Raw genomic sequence first — 19,889 nt, forward strand, 5'->3', positions numbered from 1 at the left:
GTACCACCAAGACAGCGGGTACTTGGCTAGCGTGGGCTAGTAGGTGGCTTGCAGAAGCAGTAGACAAGTATCGGTTAAGCGTGCAGATACCTTTTCTTCTAGACGGACGGTGAAGTTATTAGGTAGGCTATTAGCCTGATTCAGGTTGGCCGACTTTCCATCTATTGGTGGTGATTGTCACTGCGGAGAGGAGAAGGAAGATGAGGAGGCCCTGGAGCTGGCCCATCGCCCCTTGTCAAAGCCATCATGCTACAGGGAACAACCGATCAATCAATGCTCGGATACCAACTCCACTACGAATAACACGATCTCCAGACCCAATTGAGAAAAGAAAGCGAATGCCACGCTCATTGTTAGGGGTCAGTTCAAGCGATCTGATCACGGTGGGCTGATGAAGAAATTCAATATTGGAGGTCCAGAACATAGTCTACATATGAATATACGGTAAGAAGGGAGTGTTCCACATGCCGCGCTGATGGGTGACCAAGAAGAAGAATTCTGTTTACTTTATGGGCTCTACTCTTTTTTCTTGAGCAGACCAACATTTGCTTACTCTCTCTATCTCTTTCCAATAACCGTCATAAAGAGATGTGACTCATGAACAGGCAGCACAAAGACGGGACGGACAGCGGCATTCAACTGACATATTCTACCTGTGTACTAAAGTATAGTACACAGCATTCCCTGGAGCATCTCTTTCTTCAGTGTGTGATAACTGTCGTGTCAGGCCATGAAACAAAGTAAGCCTAGACCCTGGATGCTGGAATCTGGAATCTGGGCGGGCGGCTATAAGTTCGAATGATAGGTCAAGGCCTGATCCCTGATGAAACAGACCGTGTTTCGACCGGGGGACCACTTTGGGAGGATGACGCTGTTCGAGTTAAAAGAGCGCATTCAAGCATTTTATGTAGCTATTTCCCCAAGACATGATATGCCAACATGATAGGATAGCTAATCATGTGTGCTCTGACTTGTCTGACACGACATTATTTAGCAAACAACGTGTTCCCAAGACATTCTGCAACAATACAAGATAAGAATGTTGAATTACTAGTCTAGTGGTTGAATACTACCTAATAAATACCAACTAATGGAACCGTGCACTCATAGCTCTCTCTCACCTCTCATCAGCTGCCCTTTCACCTTTGTCCACATGATAAAGAAAACAATTCTAATTTCGGATGTGTTTTTCTTTTACTTCCGTACCAATGTCCATGATAAAAATAAGTCAATATTCTCCTGTCTATCATCCAAAGTACCTATATCTCAACTGCTATGATCTTCACGTGTATGCATGTACATATCATCATATCTATTATGCCGAGCTGTTCCTTTGATCTCCCTTTCTTACCTCAATACCAATCATTCATCCAACTTGAAACCTCCTGAAATGTTAATCGCTGAGGAATTTAATGCTTCAAGCGTCTGGATAAAGTCACTGTTTCGGTTGCCGAGGCCGCCCATCCCCCTGATACCATGCTGCCGGTTGATGAGGCTCGCTCGTCGTAACTCGCCTCGTCATCTGTATCTGCTTGTTTCGTCCCAAAACCTTGCGCTACTGATCGGGAAGTGGACGGCCGTAAAACAATCATCTACTCAAAACTAGCATTGCTCTCTATACATGCCCGTATTATGGTATAGGGTCATTGCTGAAGAGTGGGTTCAATCACTATGCTAGTCCCATGGACCAGAAGGAAACCATGAATGAAATGCAGCCAGAAATAGCTTCTAGAAGATGCCTGATGCATTCGCATTGATAACTCACTAACTGCTTCATCTGATCGATCTTGATTTTCCATGCCAATGCACACGCTAGATACTGATTAGCAAGTACTAAGGATGTGTTGCTCGCTTTGACCACCATCTTATGCATCGACAACTTGCTTAATATCGGGACTTTCCTATGACATCTTGTCATAATAAGTGACTGTCTTGATCTTATGGTACTTATTGACGAATGCTCCTTGTAATCGCTCTCCCTGGCCGACTGTCTCACGGCGCATTTTCCAGGCTGGTCAATGCCATGCCAAACATAATATCGGCGATGCCATGCGAGAAACGAAACTTAACGTTAAGATCGAATTCTTTGTTTGAGCTTGCCGCGTTATGTTTCCGTAGATATTAATAGGTTCAAGTGGGTATCTCAGTCAACTCTGTCAAGAGCGGATCATTTGCCCGTGGTGATTTCATCTTCAAACGTGTATGTACTGCTAGAGATCTTTAGATCAACGTAGGTATGTGAGTTCAGTATTGCTAAGCCAGACACATAAGACGTAAGGCCGTTGCTAGATTACTAGTAAAACCGACTATTCGTGCAATGAAGCCTGAGGTTTAATCATTATGCTGTTAGTCCCAACTGGACACCAACAACCGCATTTAGCTTTTTTACGTTATATAATGAATATAGCACTTACATCGAGCTGTTACAAACCTGAAATACATTTCATCATGCCGTTCACATCGTTCGATTGCATCATCGAAAGTGAGGCTCAGAGCTAAGGCCTTGCGATTGTGGACTCGGGAGCTTCTGATCGAGATGTTTCATCACAATACGATAGTGCACTATTCCCATCGAAATCTGGTACATCATGCTTGTTAATAATTCACAGACAAATTCGAATCAGTAACGTTCACCGCTCGATTGTGCCGCGAAGTTATTCCCATGTGATCTACGTCTCGGTTATCTCACAGACCCTGCATCCTAGTCCAGGTAACGAGCTGCAATATACTTATAGGAAACATTCAATATATGGACGGCCCAGCTAACAATATATCTAGCATATCCGTAATACAATATTCTAAGATTGAACTGTCATCATCTGTTACACGGGGCTTTGAATATGCTCAAGGATTGGTTCACCGTAGTGTATCTAAGCGGGAGGACAATCCTTGAGCCGATCATATTGAAGTCTCTAGGTGCGTGCATGGGTTGAAAAGCAATTTTGGTATTCTATACTTATTAAACTTGGGTAATACTATCCGATGTATATATGATAGCGGCACATGGGATACTATATGGATGATATATCAGGCGGCATCTACGGCCATGCATATGGAGGTATATCCATAGTTTGTTGTTCTGATGCCGCTTTTACTTCGATCTCATCTGCATTGTCCTATTAAACACTCACTACCTCGGAGATAACAGCCTGGATAGCTTTCTGAAGAATACCAACCATCTTATCCAACTCTGACTCAGTCACCACATAAGGCGGAGACATTATGACATGGTCAACATGCACATCTCCTGTTTGGCCCAGGCTCCCCAATATGTTTAATCCCAGATCTAGCGACTTGTCCACGATTGTGTGACAGAGCCTCATGCTGGCTGGAAAGGGCGTCTTACTCTGGCGATCCTAGACGAACTCGACAGCCCAGAATAGACCTCGTCCACGAATGTCCCCGACAGAGTCCAGCTGTCCAATATTATCCTTCAGCAAACGCTCCAACACTGCGCCCATTCTCTGGATATTTGTCAGTATATGCTCATCTCGTATGATCCTTTGAACCTCAAGAGCCGCGGCGCAAGTCACTGGGTGAGCCTGTTGATTTTGCGATTGTTAATTGTGTATTGCCCTGCATCTATGACTCAAGCATACCTGAAATCTGGGACCGCGGGCTAACCCTCCTGACCCTTCAGCAATAGCGTCAAAGATATTGCTGCGTAGTAATACACCGGATAATGGAATGAAGCCTCCGCCCAGAGCTTTACCAATCATCTGCATGTCGGGTCCAGAGATACCTTCTTGTTCCCAGGCATACATTATACCAATTTCCCCATGCCACACATGATCTTCAAACGGTCAGCTGGTAATATTGGAGCTGTTGAGCACGGGTTACGCGGCTTACTTCGTCCAAGATCAACAGAACGTCATAATCATCACAAACTTGTCGAACAGCCTTCCAATATCCAGTTACAGCAGGGACGCAGCCCAGAGTTGTCCCGCTGATGGTCTCGGCTACAAATACAGAGACATTTTCGGGCCCAATACGAAGGATCTCTGTCTCTAGCTGGTCCGCCAGCTGTTTAGCATATGCTTCATCAGACTCGTTTCCTTTGAGTCGATAAGGGAAGCAGGGATCGACAAAAATGACATTCTGTGATAACCAGGGACGATACATCTTTCGGCGGGAGTCATGACCGGATACACATAGTGCTCCGATTGTGGTACCATGGTAGCTCTGTTTTCTTGCAATGACATGGCACTTTTGGGGCATTCCACGTTCACACCAGTTTTGTGTTGCTAGCTTCATAGCAGCATCTGTAGCTTTGCTTCCAGAATTAACAAAAATGGCTTTAGACAAACCACCTAGCTGTCCTTACAAGAGCATCTATGCGAGGTCTTCTGTTACATCGCAGGTGAATCGCGCGCCAGAGTAGAGATAGGCAAGTTGATTCTCTGACTCGTCACTACTTGTGCAATCTCAGGGCGACCAAAGCCGAGACATGATACAGCTGGTCCAGCGGATGCATCTAGGACTTCACGGCCAGATTCGAAGAACAAGGAGACACCTGAAGCGAAAACGACCTTCTCTGGCTTATGAGCAAATGAACTATGAAAGAGATGGTTACAAAAGGATGAGCCATTGTGAAAGATTGCGATCTACTCTACTGCCTGGTGTTAAGTTGGAAAGACAAGTCTCTCATCGTCGTACTATTCCATTGGCATCATGGCTTGCCTACCTAATCACGGGTTAAACTCTCAGCTCTTATGCCCGATCTCTACCTACTACTTTGGCAGGAGTGCACAACCTCACGGCAAGCCGAAGACTTTCTGGTAATAGTAATCGAGGGACATCGAACTTGAGACTTGAAAGAATCCAAACTTTGTATTATCATTGGTATAGGAATCTAGATATTTAAAAATGTGTCACTTTTTAATTATTGGTTTTGTATACCCTAGACTACCTATTTTAAGCAACAAGGGGAATAAGAAGCCAAACATTCGTAATGTAGAAACGCCGCGTGCGTGGAACGAAAAAAAGTGCATGTATCTATCTAGATACCTGCGAACATTTGTAATCTCTTATTGAGATGTGATCTTGTCACTGTGAGTATCATATCATGACTGCGGCGCGTTCGTTACGTTCATCATGATACATGGATTACCAATGGATGGAGTGAAGTACTAGGGCACCAGAAAAATTGGTCGCTGGAGGCATAAAAGACGAAGTTAGTAGGTTAGTTTAAGCGGTTTAGGGTCTACTGTTAACTAATTTACTTTTGTAACCTAAAGCTCAGAAGACAGGCAACGTTTCTGCCGCCCATCTAGTTAATAGCCAAGTAGCGATCTCGGACTCCAAACCGACATCGCAGTGACCAGAGGACCCCGCATATCTCAAGTATCTCACTATCTGTTTTCCGCGACATTCACACTTGAACATATTAGCAATATACTCCAAACCGGGACTTTTTACCACACAACTCATAACACATCCCCGTTACAATCACGACAACTTATTGTTCGGCCATTTGGCGGGTTTTCACGATTTTCAAAGTCTCATATTGAGATTTTCCATCGCTCTTCAGCTAAGAGTCATAGTAGGTAAAGCTCAAAGAAGCAACCTTATTCTCACCCAATATAAAACACTACAACTGCAAAACCTGCTCAACACCATTCTTCTTCCTTAACATAAAAAACAACAGTTCTTGTTCGGTCATAACTGAACCCAATCCGAGCATAATACAATTCTAACAGACATCAAAGTATCTGGTCATTCGGCACGTGCAGAAACAACGGTCACAGTTGCAAATAAAAGACCTAAGGAATCATCGGGAAGGTGCCGATATCTATTACCTCTTTCAACTCAATCTTTCAGCTTCAACACCTAGTCCCGACCAACTCGGCGGCACCGACCACAACTAAGAACCATGACCAGCCAACGCAAGCCCCTTGTCAGCTTCCTTGGCCCAGTCGCCTCCTACACCCATCAGGTGAGAGATCAAAACCTTTTGCCCCCTCCGTGGCGAGTTAGCCAATACAGTATGGACTGACTTGGCTGTAGGCTGTTCGTCAGGCCTTTTCTGAAGACACCTGGGAATTCCGACCTGCCGTCACCATAGATGGTGAGTGAGAAACTGGCTTTGGCCGGCGACAAACCTATTCTAATTTTTTTGTGTCATAGACGTATTTGATCAAGTTCAGAAAGGCCAGGTACAGGCTGGTGTCGTGCCCTTTGAAAACTCAACAAACGGTTCAGTAGTTTTCACCCTAGACAACCTGGCCGACAGAGCCAATCGTTACCCGGACATTACTGTCGACGGCGAAACATACGTGGATGTTCACCATTGCCTTGTTGGCCACAAGAGCACTGCACCTGTCGTGGAAGAGGCTGCTGAAGGGTCCGGCACTTGCACACCCACAGCGACGGACCCGTCACCTTCTAAACCGAGGTCCAAACCCTTGTCCAGCTTGAAGCATATTCAGCGGCTATACTCCCACCCCCAAGCGTTTGGTCAGTGTACAGCTTTCATTTCCACCTACCTCAAAGGCGTTGAGATTTTCGAGGTTAGTTCGACCAGCAAGGCAGCCGAAATTGTAAGCAAGGACACTACAGGTACCTGGGCTGCGATTTCCAGCGAGCTCGCTGGTGAACTTCACGGTCTTGATTTCCTGAGTAAATCAATTGAGGACCGGGAGGATAACACCACCCGATTCTTGGTGATCGGGACTAACGCTGCGGGTCCGAGAGACCTGGAGAAGACCAAACAAGCAGTAGCCCAGAAAGGGAGCAAGTCACTTGTCTCCTTCACGGTACCTCACACATCGCCTGGAGCTTTGGCAGACGCGCTGAGCTGTTTTAGGAACTTTGACCTCAACCTGACAAGCATAAACAGTCGACCAAGTCTTGTTCAACCATTTCAATACATATTTTTCGTCGAATTCGAAGGCCACAAGCACGACGACCCGGAAGGGCGTGTTAAGGGTGCATTGGAAAAGATCAGTCGCGTTGCTGAGAGTTGGAGGTGGCTTGGTAGCTGGGAGAGATATGTATAAAGCAAAGCAACGCAATACAACATACAAATGTTATTCACCCTCATGGTATTGGAAACTGGCTGCTGGGAGCACAAGAGACGAAATTAGTAGGTCAGTTTATGCTCCTTAGATCAGATTCCTTAGGTTGTTTATTTTCGCAACCTTAGGCTTAGAGGCCAAATTTTCTGCTACCCGGTAGAATGGGTACGATTTTTCGTATTCATACTCTGACAAATTGTCTCACTGTACGAAGGAAGATCATCGTAGCATGATATGGAAGTGAGAATGAACTCCCCGATGAAATAAAGACAGTGGTGAACTCCCCGTTTTTCTAGCGGGGTTGGCAGGTGGGTAACGATAAATTGAAATTTTAGAGGGGTATGCCTCAGGGTATCAGAAAAGTTGTGCTTGGGGTATGAGGTACGAAATTAGCAGGCCACTTTATGCCACTCAGACTATGATCTTAGGTCATTGATCTTTGTGTTGCAAAGTCGAGAGGTTGTCTTTTTTGGTGTACTAGGCATGACAATATGTATATGACTAGCTGGTTCTGACTGTCAGGGTTCAAGAATAATACTGAGGTATTTCTGTCAACCATGATGTATCAGTGTCGATTTTCTTGTGACCCACCCAGTTGGCCACATGCCTAATGTCGCCCTGGCAGGTCCCTTCAGTGCTGTACCTAAAGCTTCTATTTTAAGGAGTCAACCGCTGATACATGGAGTGAAGATCATGTTTTTCTGGCTCTACTCGCGCACGACATGATTGGCCATCCCACACCCAACATACTTCTCATCAAACCGGAATAACAGCCGCTTATCAACGTCTGCATCTCACCTCACACTTACGTCTTCAACAAGGCCATGCCATGCTTGAGTACCCTCTGCCAAGGTCTACCTCCACAGAGATGCGACTCAATCCCCCACTAGTCTGAGGGGAATGAACCTTTTGTCAATGGTTTACGGTAGGGAATCCCATTCGGGAACTTGCAGGACATAATTCACAGCAACGGAAAAAGACTTGCGCTCTTAGGGCCGATAGGATTGGCTTGAATCGGGCTGGACCAGGACTCGTGGGGTCTTTCGGACACATTGACCCTTGAGCACGCTTCGCGAAGTCGGCAAAGGGCAGGGATGAGACGCCGATGGTCCGAAAGGGCCTTGCGCGATTATGGGATTGTGGGATGGACGCAGAAAGCATCAATAAGAGGCGAGAAAATCCACCAACTTGGAGGCATATCGCGTCCTAGTTGCTGCAGCGGAGACCACTATCAATTATCATGACGTACACACGGCATGCACGACACTCCCCCGAGACCACTAAAAGGTCAGCATTGGGCCACACGTCTGGGATCAGGGTGGGAAGCTCTAACCAAGTTGGCCGTTAGCCTACGGACCATCGCTTCAACGTTAAAAATCGGGCGATGGTCCGGAAGCTCTCCAGCAAACTCTGAGTGTGCAGTGGGCAAGCCGAATACCTTTTAACTGCTTGGGCTGCTGCTTCTAAACTTACGAGATTTCCTCTTCTTCTCATCCTTCTTGCTACTACACCAGCTTGATGTTGAAGAAAGAACACTTATCTGCTATATCCCCCTTTTCTTACTGGTTTTTCCTTCCAAAATGGCGTCCCGCCCTATCTTTACTGCCACGCACCCCCGTGCATGCTCTACAGCCTTTGAGCGAGTATGTTGAGTCCCAAAGATACCAGTGTCATGCTGCCTCGTCGCCATGGACTTGGGTATGATTGCGCCGATTGATCGCGTTACTAACAAACGCTAGGTCTTCATGGCCCGCCGCGATATCCTAGAGAGTGTCCACGAGCCTTTTGGAGATGCCTTTTATTACGGTCCTGAAATTCTCAGCGATCGCTTTAGAAATGACACAACCATTCGCGAACAGAGTGGTTTCTCTCACAAGACCTATAAGGACGTCCTCAGCGAGGTCATGGATGCGGGCAAAGATGTTAGTCAATTTCCCCTCCATCATGTTCATGCGATTATTCCAACTCCCCGAACTCCCCGCCACAACCCCCACGTCTATGATGAGGGGGAACAATACACCAAAGAATATGCATGTGCTACATAATGCAGCCAAGTTTTCTTTGGCAGTATGTATCCAGCTATCACATTATGATTATGGCCATGCAGCCGATGCACCATATCATACCTCTATCGCGCCACCAATGCCACCTCAACGGCTTGCACAAATCATGAGACTCAAAAAAAATGACATATCATACTGACAAACTCTCAGGGCAAGCGAATCTTCATCAAGGACATGGCTTACTACCTCATGGCCCCAGACAGCAAGCCTACCAAGGTTGCGCCGTCTCTGGGCGAGGAAGAGCCTGGTAACCCCACCGTGATACCACTAGAGGTCTTGAAGCAATTCCAATTCACTTTCCTTATCCGCCACCCTCGACGAGCTATCCCCTCGTACTATCGGTGCACAGTACCACCTCTGGATGAAGTCACAGGTTTCTATGAATTCATGCCAAATGAGGCAGGCTACAGGGAGCTCGTGCGCTTCTTTGACTTTCTGATCAAAGAGAACATTGTCGACAAGGACAACCTTGTCGTCATTGACGCTGATGATCTTCTCGATAACCCCGAGAAGACCATTCGCCTTTACTGCGAGAAGACTGGCATTGATTTCAAGCCCGAGATGCTCGAGTGGAACGAGGAAGACTGTTCATACGCCACAGCTGCCTTCGAGAAATGGAATGGCTGGCACAACGACGCTATCAAGAGCTCAGCTCTCAGGCCTCGCACTCATCACCAGGTATGTTAACGATTTCTTACAATCGCCCCACCCTCCTATCTCCCTCCACCTGCTTGCCTGCAACGACACCCGGTGTTTGTTCGCACTTCCTGTGGTTGGGTGAAAAAAGGCTGACATTGCTAACTAAAGAAGACGTTAACGGTCGAGAACGAGGACAAGGAATGGACTGCCAAGTTTGGTCCCGAGGCGCAGAAGGTGATCCGCAAGACCGTTGAGGACAATATTGCCAATTACGAGTACCTGAAGCAGTTTGCGCTGCAAATCTAAGTGAAATTAGTTGTGTGCTCGTTCTGCTATTCAATGTTGGTTTTCTCTTCAGTTTTGGGATTGTTTTGCACTTTTGCCCCGTGTCAGATTGGATATTTTACACCCGGTAACGAATTGGGGCTTTGAATGATTTATGAGCGTAATTTCGTTGATAGTACATCTATTATCTTACAACGACTTTGGCAACGTGCCACTTGATGAATATACACAAACACCTACATCTACAAGATTATACCAACTCTGCTGTGAACAATGTCCTGTCGGATTTCAACCGCTTGATGACAACAATTCTCCAACGGTAGTCCCATATTGATGAAGCCCAAAATACATGTTTTTATACATTTGAACGGAGAAACACCTATGCTGACTTTGTAGATGGTACCTCGGCGTCCTTGGAAGATGCGGTCTTTGGTCCGCTCTCCTGTTCAGTCCCAAATCCTTCTTTCGATCGTCTAGGCCTTTTCTTGCTCTTGAGGTGTTTCTTCGACCACTGTCTTCACGGACTTCGAGACGTAGGTTGGCTTTTCGAACAGGTCGTGTGTAACGTTGTTCGTCCATTCTTGGGCGTACTCCTTATCCAGATCATTCGCCCAGCTCACCTTCACATCCACGAGTTTCTTCTCGGCGCCCTCAGCATCTTCAGACATAACAATCTTGTTACCACGGCCAGCACCACTCAAGACTGTGGCAATATCGGCAATCGAATTTGGCTTTTGGGCGTTCAGAGCGATACCACGCTCTTCTTTTGTGCGGACGGGTCGATAGTTGCTGTTGCCCTTCTTCTCCTCCTCTTCGATTCGCTTGCGGTCGGCGGCAGTAAACCCTTCGGGGCGCTTGTATCGGAATTCGTTATCCCAGGCCACCTCGTGCAGGTGCTTCAACTCGCGCAGTTTTTGGAAGACTGAACGGCCGATTGAGCCTTGACCGGCGGGGAAAGCGATGTGGGCAAAGGGTGACCAGTAGTCTTTGCGGAGTTTGGGAGGCTTTGTCTTTTTGCCATTGAATGGGAGCTGCTTGAGATCATGGAAACCCTACATGTAACATGTCAGTCCATTGGTTTGTTCATTCATCTTCACAAAGAACTAAACTCACATCGAGCGTCTTGTTAAAGCTGTAAATAATCTGATCTGTTCTTCTGTGTCCGAATACCCAGATATCCTCGCCATGGCCCTCAGGTGGAGGAAAGCCCAGGCCCTTGTTCTTCTTGCCAAAGTGGCCGTGTCGCACCCATATCCGTACGTAGCTGGGCAATTGGCCCAGTCGAGATGTCGGTGCCGTGTTCATGGTCGCCCGCTGTGAGGTTGAAATGGTCTTGATAATGGGTCTACCTGGAAAAAATCCCCAGTATCATCGGCTCAATCACGGGCGATCGCGGGGTCACGTGAATTAGAGACCAAGAATTGATCTAGAAGATTGCTATTTTGGCCATGTTCAGGTACCAGCATGTGCTGTGCTACATTCAATCGTTGACCATGAGATCGAAATATTAGCAAATTGTTTGAATATCGAGTCCAATATGTCGTGCAATAACCCATTCCTCTGGCAGTTTTCTTCACAGCCTTAGAAGTTGGCAAAACAGTAACTCTTCCGTACTAAGTCTCGACTGCCAATCACAGTAAGCGGACTTGTGGATCTCTTGGTATGAAATCGGACGATAAGATAGGAAACGGATGGCCCCACTAACGACTTACTGTTGTGACGTAGAAGAAACGGGAAGCTCCAAGAAGCTGGCCGGTTAGGCTGGAAACTTCCAAGTGCTTGTCTTGAAACTACTTGATCTTGCCATAACCTACCATCAAGATCGAGATACTTCACGTCGGACGATGTGCTCCGCTGGAGGCTTCTAGAGAATAGCCTGATTCTTGTACGAGATCCACTTGCTTTGTAAATAAATTCACCTCTTGATCCTCAAGCTGCTCAACTTGTTTCTTCATCTGCAGTAATCAAGATACCCCACTACAGCAAGCAATACACCACACTACCTAATCTACCTGACAACAGCCCCCTCTTATTGGGCTTACAACTACACGAGTACATATTTACGCTTCTTTGTTCTTATACGAGTCCAATTTCTACTTTGATTGTACAAACTATTCAACACCGCCATCATGAATAGTCGCATGGACTTTACAGACCGTGCCCAAAAGGCCGTGGAAGATGCCATGGCCTTGGCTGAGCAATACGGTCATTCTCAACTTGTCCCAGTTCATCTCGCCGTCTCTTTGCTCGACCCTCCCGCAGACCCTTCAAAGGACCAGCAGAACGGTCCTCCACCTACTAGCACACTCTTCCGACAAGTTGTTGAGCGAGCACACGGCGACCCTCAACTCTTCGATCGAGCTCTCAAGAAAACACTCGTTCGACTTCCTAGCCAAGATCCCCCACCCGAGCATGTTTCCCTGGCACCCCAATTCCACAATGTGCTAAGAAAGGCCATGGACTTGCAAAAGGTGCAGAAGGATACCTACATTGGCGTAGATCACCTTATCACCGCCCTTTCTGAGGAATCAACCATTCAAGGACCTCTGAAGGAAGCCAATGTCCCCAAGGCTAAGCTGATCCAAGAGGCAGTGCAAGCCATCCGGGGAACCAAGCGTGTCGACAGCAAGACCGCTGATACTGAGGAGGAAAACGAAAACCTGGCCAAGTTCACTATCGACATGACCGAAATGGCAAGGGAGAAAAAGATTGACCCTGTCATCGGCCGAGAAGAAGAGATCCGCCGGGTCGTCCGAATCTTGTCCCGACGAACCAAGAACAACCCTGTCCTCATTGGTGAACCTGGTGTGGGAAAGACCACCGTCATTGAAGGACTTGCTCAGCGAGTTGTCAACCGAGATGTGCCCGACAACTTGAAGTCATGCAAGTTGCTCTCACTTGATGTGGGTGCACTTGTTGCTGGCAGCAAGTACCGAGGAGAGTTCGAAGAACGAATGAAGGGTGTTCTGAAAGAGATCACCGAATCTAAGGATGTTATCATCTTGTTCGTTGATGAAATTCATCTACTCATGGGCGCTGGTTCGTCTGGTGAGGGAGGTATGGACGCCGCCAACCTTCTGAAGCCCATGCTTGCCCGTGGCCAACTGCACTGTATCGGCGCCACTACACTCGCAGAATACCGCAAGTACGTCGAGAAGGATGCTGCTTTCGAGCGTCGATTCCAGCAGGTCATCGTCAAGGAACCTAGCATTCCCGAGACAGTTTCCATTCTTCGAGGTCTCAAGGAGCGATACGACCGACACCACCGTGTTACCATTCTTGACAGCGCTCTGGTAGCTTCTGCTAACTTGGCTGCCCGCTACCTCACATCTCGACGACTGCCTGACTCTGCTATCGACCTTGTTGATGAGGCTGCCGCCGCTGTTCGCGTTGCTCGAGAATCTCAGCCTGAAATCATTGACTCTCTCGAGCGCAAACTTAGGCAGCTTATGATCGAGATCGCAGCTCTTGAGAAGGAAAGGGACGAGGCATCTCAGACTCGTCTTGCACAAGCCCGCAAGGATGCCAAGAATGTTGAAGAGGAGCTGCAGCCCCTTCGTGAAAAGTACCAGTCCGAGATCAAGCGCAGCGAGGAAATCCACCAAGCCAAGCTGAAGCTTGATGACCTCGAGAAGCGACTTGAAGATGCAATGAACAATTCTGAGCACGCCAAGGCTGCCGATCTCAAGTATGGTGCCATCCCCGAACAAGAGGCTGTCATCAAAGAACTCGAGGCTCGCAAGGCTGCTGCAGATGCCGCCCTGAATGCCAACGCCACGACTGATGCCGGCGGTGCCATGGTCACCGATATTGTTACCGCAGACAACATCAACGAAATTGTGGCCCGATGGACTGGCATTCCTGTCACCCGTCTGCGAACTTCTGAGAAGGAGAAGCTGATCCACATGGAAAAGGTGCTTGGCAAGGTCGTCGTTGGCCAGAAGGAAGCTGTTGGGTCTGTCGCCAATGCTATTCGACTCCAGCGTTCTGGTCTTGCCAATCCAAACCAGCCACCCAGCTTCTTGTTCTGTGGTCCCTCAGGTACCGGAAAGACCCTTCTCACCAAGGCCTTGGCGGAATTCCTGTTTGATGATGCCAAGGCTATGATCCGGTTCGATATGTCCGAATACCAGGAGCGACATGCACTAAGCCGCATGATTGGTGCGCCACCTGGGTATGTCGGCCACGACGCCGGTGGTCAACTCACTGAGGCTCTTCGCCGAAAGCCATTCTCAATCTTGCTGTTCGATGAGGTTGAGAAGGCAGCCAAGGAGGTCCTCACCGTGCTCCTCCAACTTATGGACGATGGTCGCATCACCGATGGTCAAGGCAGAGTCGTTGACGCCAAGAACTGCATCGTTGTTATGACCTCTAACTTGGGTGCAGAATACCTTGTCCGACCAGGTGTCAAGGAGGGGCGCGTTGACTCTGGTACTCGAGAGTTGGTTATGAATGCCCTTCGCAACTACTTCCTGCCTGAGTTCCTCAACCGTATCAACTCAGTCGTTATATTCAACCGTCTGACACGCAGGGAGATCCGCAAGATCGTCGACATTCGCCTGTCGGAAATTCAGAAACGACTGGAAGACAATGGTCGGAAAGTCCACATCGATGTTTCAGATGAAGCGAAGGATTACCTTGGAAACAGTGGTTACTCGCCGGCTTACGGTGCCAGACCTCTCTCTCGCCTCATTGAGAAGGAGGTTCTTAACCGCCTCGCCATTCTCATCCTACGCAACAACATCCGCGACGGAGAGTACGCACGCGTTGAACTCATTGATGGCAAGATTGTTGTTCTCTCCAATCACACCGATAGTGAGCTAGGCGAAGATGATGATATGATGGATGAGGAGGATGCAGTTGACGAGTTGGTGGACGATATGGATCAAGACATCTACGATTAAATAAGAGACAAGGATTGTGAGATGTCTTCTTAAACAGTGTTATGCAGGATTTATGGTTGTTTTCTGAACGAGTTTGATGAGTTCATGACGGAGTTGGGGTAATTATGCCAATGTTTGCGCTCAAAATTCATTAATTAGGTGTTCATACAATGAGAACAAAAGTCGAATTAATATGTCGTTTCTAATGTGTGATGTAACAACACTTTATTTACCTCTGGGAAACCACCCAATCTGCAGCCATGTCTGATCTCTTCTGGCTGCTGACTATGTTAGTTTCGGGACATTGTTTTATCTATCGTGACACTCAAGGATAAGATTGCGCCTGGGTCTTGAAATGCTTATGCCGGGCCTAGGAAGACAGGGCCCTCTCCGATCCACCCAAAATCGTCAATGATCATGGACCAGTCGACTCCTTGAAGTGGATCAATAGAGTTGTCTATAGTCTGGTCCTGACCATTGTTGATATCTGGATTTGTGACGATACCATCAACATTATTTTTGTTGGTGTTTGAAAGATTGGCTTCTGGTAATATGTGAGTCAAAATGAACGCACTCAAGGCTGGGTCAACTTACCATAAACGTCGATGCCTTTCTGCACACTATCTGTGCTGTTCTTAGCTTCCTGTAAGGCCTGTTTGAACTGTGCGAGACACCAGTACGATGTTGCAGCTCCAATGCGATGAGGCCATGCACCAACGGGCACATCCCACCTGGGCAGTATGTGTCTCACTGACCAGAAAGTCTCAAGGACAACAGATCCACGCACTGGAAGATCATTATCGCGCACGGAGCAGGTTCGAAGCACTATCAGGATCTGTGCCACGACTGCATCGGCGTCTGAAGCTGAGATATGCGGAGGGCTAGCTTTGGAGTGTAGTGTGGACATGAGGATGCAGCAGGCATCCATGACAGCGCGGTAGATCCAGTGGGTGTTGTGAGTCAAGAGCCTGGATATTGACTCAAGGTTGAGAGCTGTGTTAATGAGATTTTGTGAGGTGTTGTAGGCACGGAGAGTATTGATGGTGAAGCTGGGACGTTGGTCGGGAAGTGAAAGGTAATAGTAGGCCTGCACCTCGAGTTGAGCAATGAGGATCATAAGTCGAGAGCAGTCTAAATCCGAATTGTAAGTCTTTCTCATCTTGTTACGCATAATTCATTTATTTGTACCTGTATCAACATGGGTGACAAGTGGTCTTAGAAGCTCAAACTCATCTTCCCACGTCTTGACGACTGTTTCAGGAACCCCGTCATTTGACAATATCTGTGCTGTCATGGCTGTATGCAGTCGGTTTGAGAACTTCTGGAGCTCGAACAGCGTCATGAGTTCGGGCGCAAGAGTGTCTTTGACGATATCCTTGCATCGAGTGTCGTTGTGCTGTAGGAATGGTGGCGGATGCCCGTTGCCTACTGATGCCCTATCCACGTTGTCAATAACTTTCGTTGTGATTCAAGACTTAAACAAACCTCTGTGCCAAGATACAACAGAACATCCAAGTAATCGACGCCTCATAGTCTGTACACGTCATGTGTTGGCGTCCTCCGATCAAGAAGCTAGGATGGGATCCTCGGCCAGTATGTAGTCCTAGGAGCATACACGCGTTGAGAGCGCTGCTAACAAATGTCGGCGATGGATCCGTGACAAACCTAATGGTCGGAAATGGCCAACTGCAAATAATTAATAGGACGTGGATTGTTTCAATGTCTAATGCGACAGCTCGAAGTAAGCCCCAGACATCGCGGTTAAGAGTATCGAGTAATGAAGTTACTATTTGTCCACTCTTTGCGTATCTACGGCAGGCAGTGAATACGACTGTCCAAAATAGAGTTGGCGACGCTTCGAAGCATTGGTCTGGGTCTTTCTTTCTCAATATGGGTAGATATGGATGAAAGCATTGCAGGTATCTAGAGTTGTCAGAGTTCGATTGCTAATGTGTGAAACTTGGGGGTCTCACTTCTCGAAATACCAGTCAATATCTTGGCCAGACACCACATGCCCGTTTATTACACGAGATTTTGTTGGTTCCGTCTTTTGTAGTAACGGTGCCGCTGGTGTAAACGACTCGGACTGTTGAGGGCTTTGTAGATGATTTGACAGCGGATAAACGGTATTGTTGGCCAATGGCGTTGCCGTGGTAAATATGGCAGTGTGGCTTTGAGAAACGGGTACCGGTTCTACGTTGCTCTTGGGATGGACAGCTTCTTTAATGGATTTGAGTTCCTGTTCCAGGAGTTCAAGTTTGCTGTGCAAAGTCAATATTGGCAAACCTTTAGGCTAAGACTTTTGTAGGACAACGCTGGAAATACTAGTTTGTCTGTAAGTGGTTCAGTTACCTTCGTCTCGTAACTCTCTTGTGTGATCTATCGTACACACAAGATATTTGAAGCTTGGCGCATCGTTGACATGGGTGTCCTGCCACAGGGCTTGCCTCACAACGAACCTATTACAGACTCGGGTTAAACTATGCTCGGTTCAACTTAATCGAAATAGCTCACCTTTGAATCGCGGCAACTTATACAAGCCACGTTTCGTCTAATTTTACTCTGTGGCGAATCTGGCGCTTGTGATGGACCTGGACCAGACGTTGACGCGGGTGACTCCCCGGAGGATGGTGTTGGAGCCATTGAGTTGAGTTATACCTCTGAACAGGCCATTCATGGACATTCGGAGTGCAGTTACTAATATCAAGTGTGATAATAAAATGGGTTGAATACGAGATATTAATGTGTTAAAAACTTGTATTTTATTAGGATATTGATAAGTCAGACGCTATGGCGGTTGGTCCCCATCAGTTCTCAGACGTCTTAATGTAGTCTGACGTCACGTGCGCCACGGAATATTTAGACGATGCGCCTACCTCATGTCAATGAACTATAAATCAACTGCTTCTGAAGCTCAGAGCAAGAGAGGGAAAAGGCAAGCAGGAAATGATTATATATCAAAGTTGTTCAGCATTAGTTTTACGACTACTCTCCTATCCTAAATACCTTAATTCCAATGAGCCTCTCGTTACTTTGAGTGAGACTTCTTTTGTGCAGTCTCCTTCGTAACTTTGGCTGGTGCTTTATCAGACTTCAGCATGACGCTGACCAACTTCCACATAACCCAAGCAAAACCAATCGCGACAGCGATAGCTGTGCCTGACCTGATGGAGCCTACCCCTTCATCATCAAGCACAGGTACTGTGAGTCTGTTCATGAGTCTGCTGCCACCTTCCGGTTGAGGGTTGGCATGCCAAAAGACGGTGTTACGAGGGAACAAATCATCATATCCCACATGCAACCTGTCGAATGGGTTTTCTAAGGTCCCTTCTTCTGAGGAGCATGCCCAGAAGACTGCGGGATAAGGAATCTCAACCTCGACTTGGCCACTCGATGAAGGCTTGAGGTATCGAAGGTGTAGCGGGATTTCAACGCTCCATGGCTGCTCTGTGCTAGGATCGGGTGGCGAGAGACCAAGAAGAATGCTGGAGCCCCAAGTCTCGGTAGTATATGCTGGAGCTTCGAGATCAACAGGAAGAGTTGTGTATCGCAAAGCGGTGAGGTTCTTGGACGCCAGGAACAAGTCATCTCCTAGTTGATACCGATCCGCAAAAATTGTCTTGGGCAGTGTCAAGAACGCGTATGGTGTACACTCGCCATCGGTGCTCGGAAGCTTGTTAGAGTTGAAGCTGAGTTGTAAAGTTGGGTGAAGTCCTGTAGGTGTGAGAAACCTGGAATTGAAAACCAATCCATCTCGACGATGTCGGGCAGGAAAAGTGAAAATGGTTGGTGAAGGCTTCTTCTGGTCACCAAGCACAGACAACACGCCAGCAACCCCAAGCTCATTCTCCTTCATGTTCGGCTGCGATCGATCATTGACGAAAATGCCAACCTCCACCCTCCTCGCGGTAGATGCAGGGACTGCGACAGTTTGGGGTCGAAGAGGCCATAGTGCCGAGGTGACAAGAGCATTGGTAGTCTTGTCAAAAGACAAGTCCAAGCCAGTAGCCGTCAATAGGCTACGTAGCCGAGCGTTACAGACCGAATCGAGCTCAGGACAGAATTCTTGGGAGCTAGTGGTTATGAAAGAATGCAAGTCCTCGAGTGCTTGGTAGAATGAGAAGCTAGGAGAAGCGGATGTGCTTTGCTGAAATTCGGCGAAGGCCTGCCGCTAATGAGTAGTTGTCGAGCACATTGGATGAAAGAGCTTACCTCTGGCTTGGAACAGTCTAGTGGGCCGAATCTCTGAAGCCAACTACAAAGTTTTGTTCTATCACATCAAATCAGTATATAGCTTGGGGGCCTCAGGTAAGGACAACATACGGGTTACAAGAGTTTGGTGAGACTGGAGTAGCATAAACGTGGAGTCCCGGCGAGATACGAGAGGTGAAAGGTTCCATTGTATCCGACTTGACAGGACTGGCCCATCTGATATGAAGGGCTTCATATTCTTGGAGTATGTCGGTGAGCTCAGCAGGCAGCTCACTGAAAGGAATAGTGAGCTTGTCCTGACGAACTGTCTCGATCTGAGGCCCTAATAATCCAGCATCTTGGTTATCCAAAGCCTCGGGATCAAGACTATAGTCGTTGTGGATAAAGGTTACACGCTCACGCATGATGTCGGGATGTGCTGGGATACAGTTCAAGACAGATAGCTAACTAGGTATGATAGAGAGCTATTGAGACAAGTTGTCGCGTGTCAACTGGCCTATCGGAGAAAAGGCTGAGTAGGTCTAGATCTCCCTTCTGATCTGTGACGTACTAGGTAATTGATGAACAATTAAATGGTACAAGGCCTTTCTGCCTTAGTAGTATCTGATTGTTTTTTGGTGTTGAGCTCGGTAGACGTTTTGGGTGCAAATGGTGACGGGAGGTGACGTTGGCTTTGCTGGTTGGTCAGAGCTCCTGGAGTAACCTACACGTGCACTGTAGGGGAGTCAGACACTGGCTGGGGGTCATCCGATGGCCTGATACCCCTGTCGTTGCGCGCTAAACCCATTTGG

At 47.5% G+C, this 19,889-nt stretch overlaps 7 protein-coding genes across 7 annotated transcripts; 3 read left to right on the top strand and 4 right to left on the bottom strand.

The window, feature by feature from the left end:
• Positions 1 to 3,356: 3,356 nt before the first annotated feature.
• On the bottom strand, positions 3,357 to 4,588 carry FSST1_010865 (pyridoxal phosphate-dependent transferase; the record flags this gene model as incomplete). Its single annotated transcript, XM_083233940.1, has 6 exons — positions 3,357 to 3,542; positions 3,600 to 3,719; positions 3,770 to 3,793; positions 3,850 to 4,273; positions 4,354 to 4,529; positions 4,574 to 4,588. The coding sequence occupies 6 exons, from the start codon at positions 4,586 to 4,588 to the stop codon at positions 3,357 to 3,359; spliced, it is 945 nt and encodes a 314-aa protein (XP_083080561.1).
• Positions 4,589 to 5,872: 1,284 nt separating this feature from the next.
• Positions 5,873 to 6,998, top strand: FSST1_010866 (prephenate dehydratase PHA2; the record flags this gene model as incomplete). Its single annotated transcript, XM_083233941.1, has 3 exons — positions 5,873 to 5,935; positions 6,007 to 6,067; positions 6,127 to 6,998. The coding sequence occupies 3 exons, from the start codon at positions 5,873 to 5,875 to the stop codon at positions 6,996 to 6,998; spliced, it is 996 nt and encodes a 331-aa protein (XP_083080562.1).
• A 1,598-nt stretch (positions 6,999 to 8,596) lies between these two features.
• On the top strand, positions 8,597 to 10,024 carry FSST1_010867 (P-loop containing nucleoside triphosphate hydrolase protein; the record flags this gene model as incomplete). The annotated part of the gene is made up of 4 exons (XM_083233942.1): positions 8,597 to 8,659; positions 8,756 to 9,046; positions 9,230 to 9,757; positions 9,887 to 10,024. 4 exons carry the CDS (start codon positions 8,597 to 8,599, stop codon positions 10,022 to 10,024), a joined length of 1,020 nt encoding a protein of 339 aa, XP_083080563.1.
• Positions 10,025 to 10,476: 452 nt separating this feature from the next.
• On the bottom strand, positions 10,477 to 11,308 carry FSST1_010868 (mitochondrial 54S ribosomal protein mL67; the record flags this gene model as incomplete). The annotated part of the gene is made up of 2 exons (XM_083233943.1): positions 10,477 to 11,055; positions 11,117 to 11,308. The coding sequence occupies 2 exons, from the start codon at positions 11,306 to 11,308 to the stop codon at positions 10,477 to 10,479; spliced, it is 771 nt and encodes a 256-aa protein (XP_083080564.1).
• Positions 11,309 to 12,132: 824 nt separating this feature from the next.
• FSST1_010869 (P-loop containing nucleoside triphosphate hydrolase protein) lies at positions 12,133 to 14,907 on the top strand (the record flags this gene model as incomplete). Its single annotated transcript, XM_083233944.1, has 1 exon — positions 12,133 to 14,907. The coding sequence occupies one exon, from the start codon at positions 12,133 to 12,135 to the stop codon at positions 14,905 to 14,907; it is 2,775 nt and encodes a 924-aa protein (XP_083080565.1).
• A 338-nt stretch (positions 14,908 to 15,245) lies between these two features.
• Positions 15,246 to 17,529, bottom strand: FSST1_010870 (uncharacterized protein; the record flags this gene model as incomplete). The annotated part of the gene is made up of 7 exons (XM_083233945.1): positions 15,246 to 15,430; positions 15,481 to 16,017; positions 16,075 to 16,322; positions 16,372 to 16,809; positions 16,860 to 17,147; positions 17,239 to 17,345; positions 17,401 to 17,529. 7 exons carry the CDS (start codon positions 17,527 to 17,529, stop codon positions 15,246 to 15,248), a joined length of 1,932 nt encoding a protein of 643 aa, XP_083080566.1.
• A 385-nt stretch (positions 17,530 to 17,914) lies between these two features.
• FSST1_010871 (PIG-X) lies at positions 17,915 to 19,502 on the bottom strand (the record flags this gene model as incomplete). The annotated part of the gene is made up of 3 exons (XM_083233946.1): positions 17,915 to 19,051; positions 19,099 to 19,156; positions 19,210 to 19,502. The coding sequence occupies 3 exons, from the start codon at positions 19,500 to 19,502 to the stop codon at positions 17,915 to 17,917; spliced, it is 1,488 nt and encodes a 495-aa protein (XP_083080567.1).
• Between the last annotated feature and the right edge of the window lie 387 nt (positions 19,503 to 19,889).

Source organism: Fusarium sambucinum, chromosome III, assembly GCF_050947815.1.
Source record: "Fusarium sambucinum isolate potato_lamoka chromosome III, whole genome shotgun sequence".
In the NCBI taxonomy this organism is placed as follows: domain Eukaryota; kingdom Fungi; phylum Ascomycota; class Sordariomycetes; order Hypocreales; family Nectriaceae; genus Fusarium; species Fusarium sambucinum.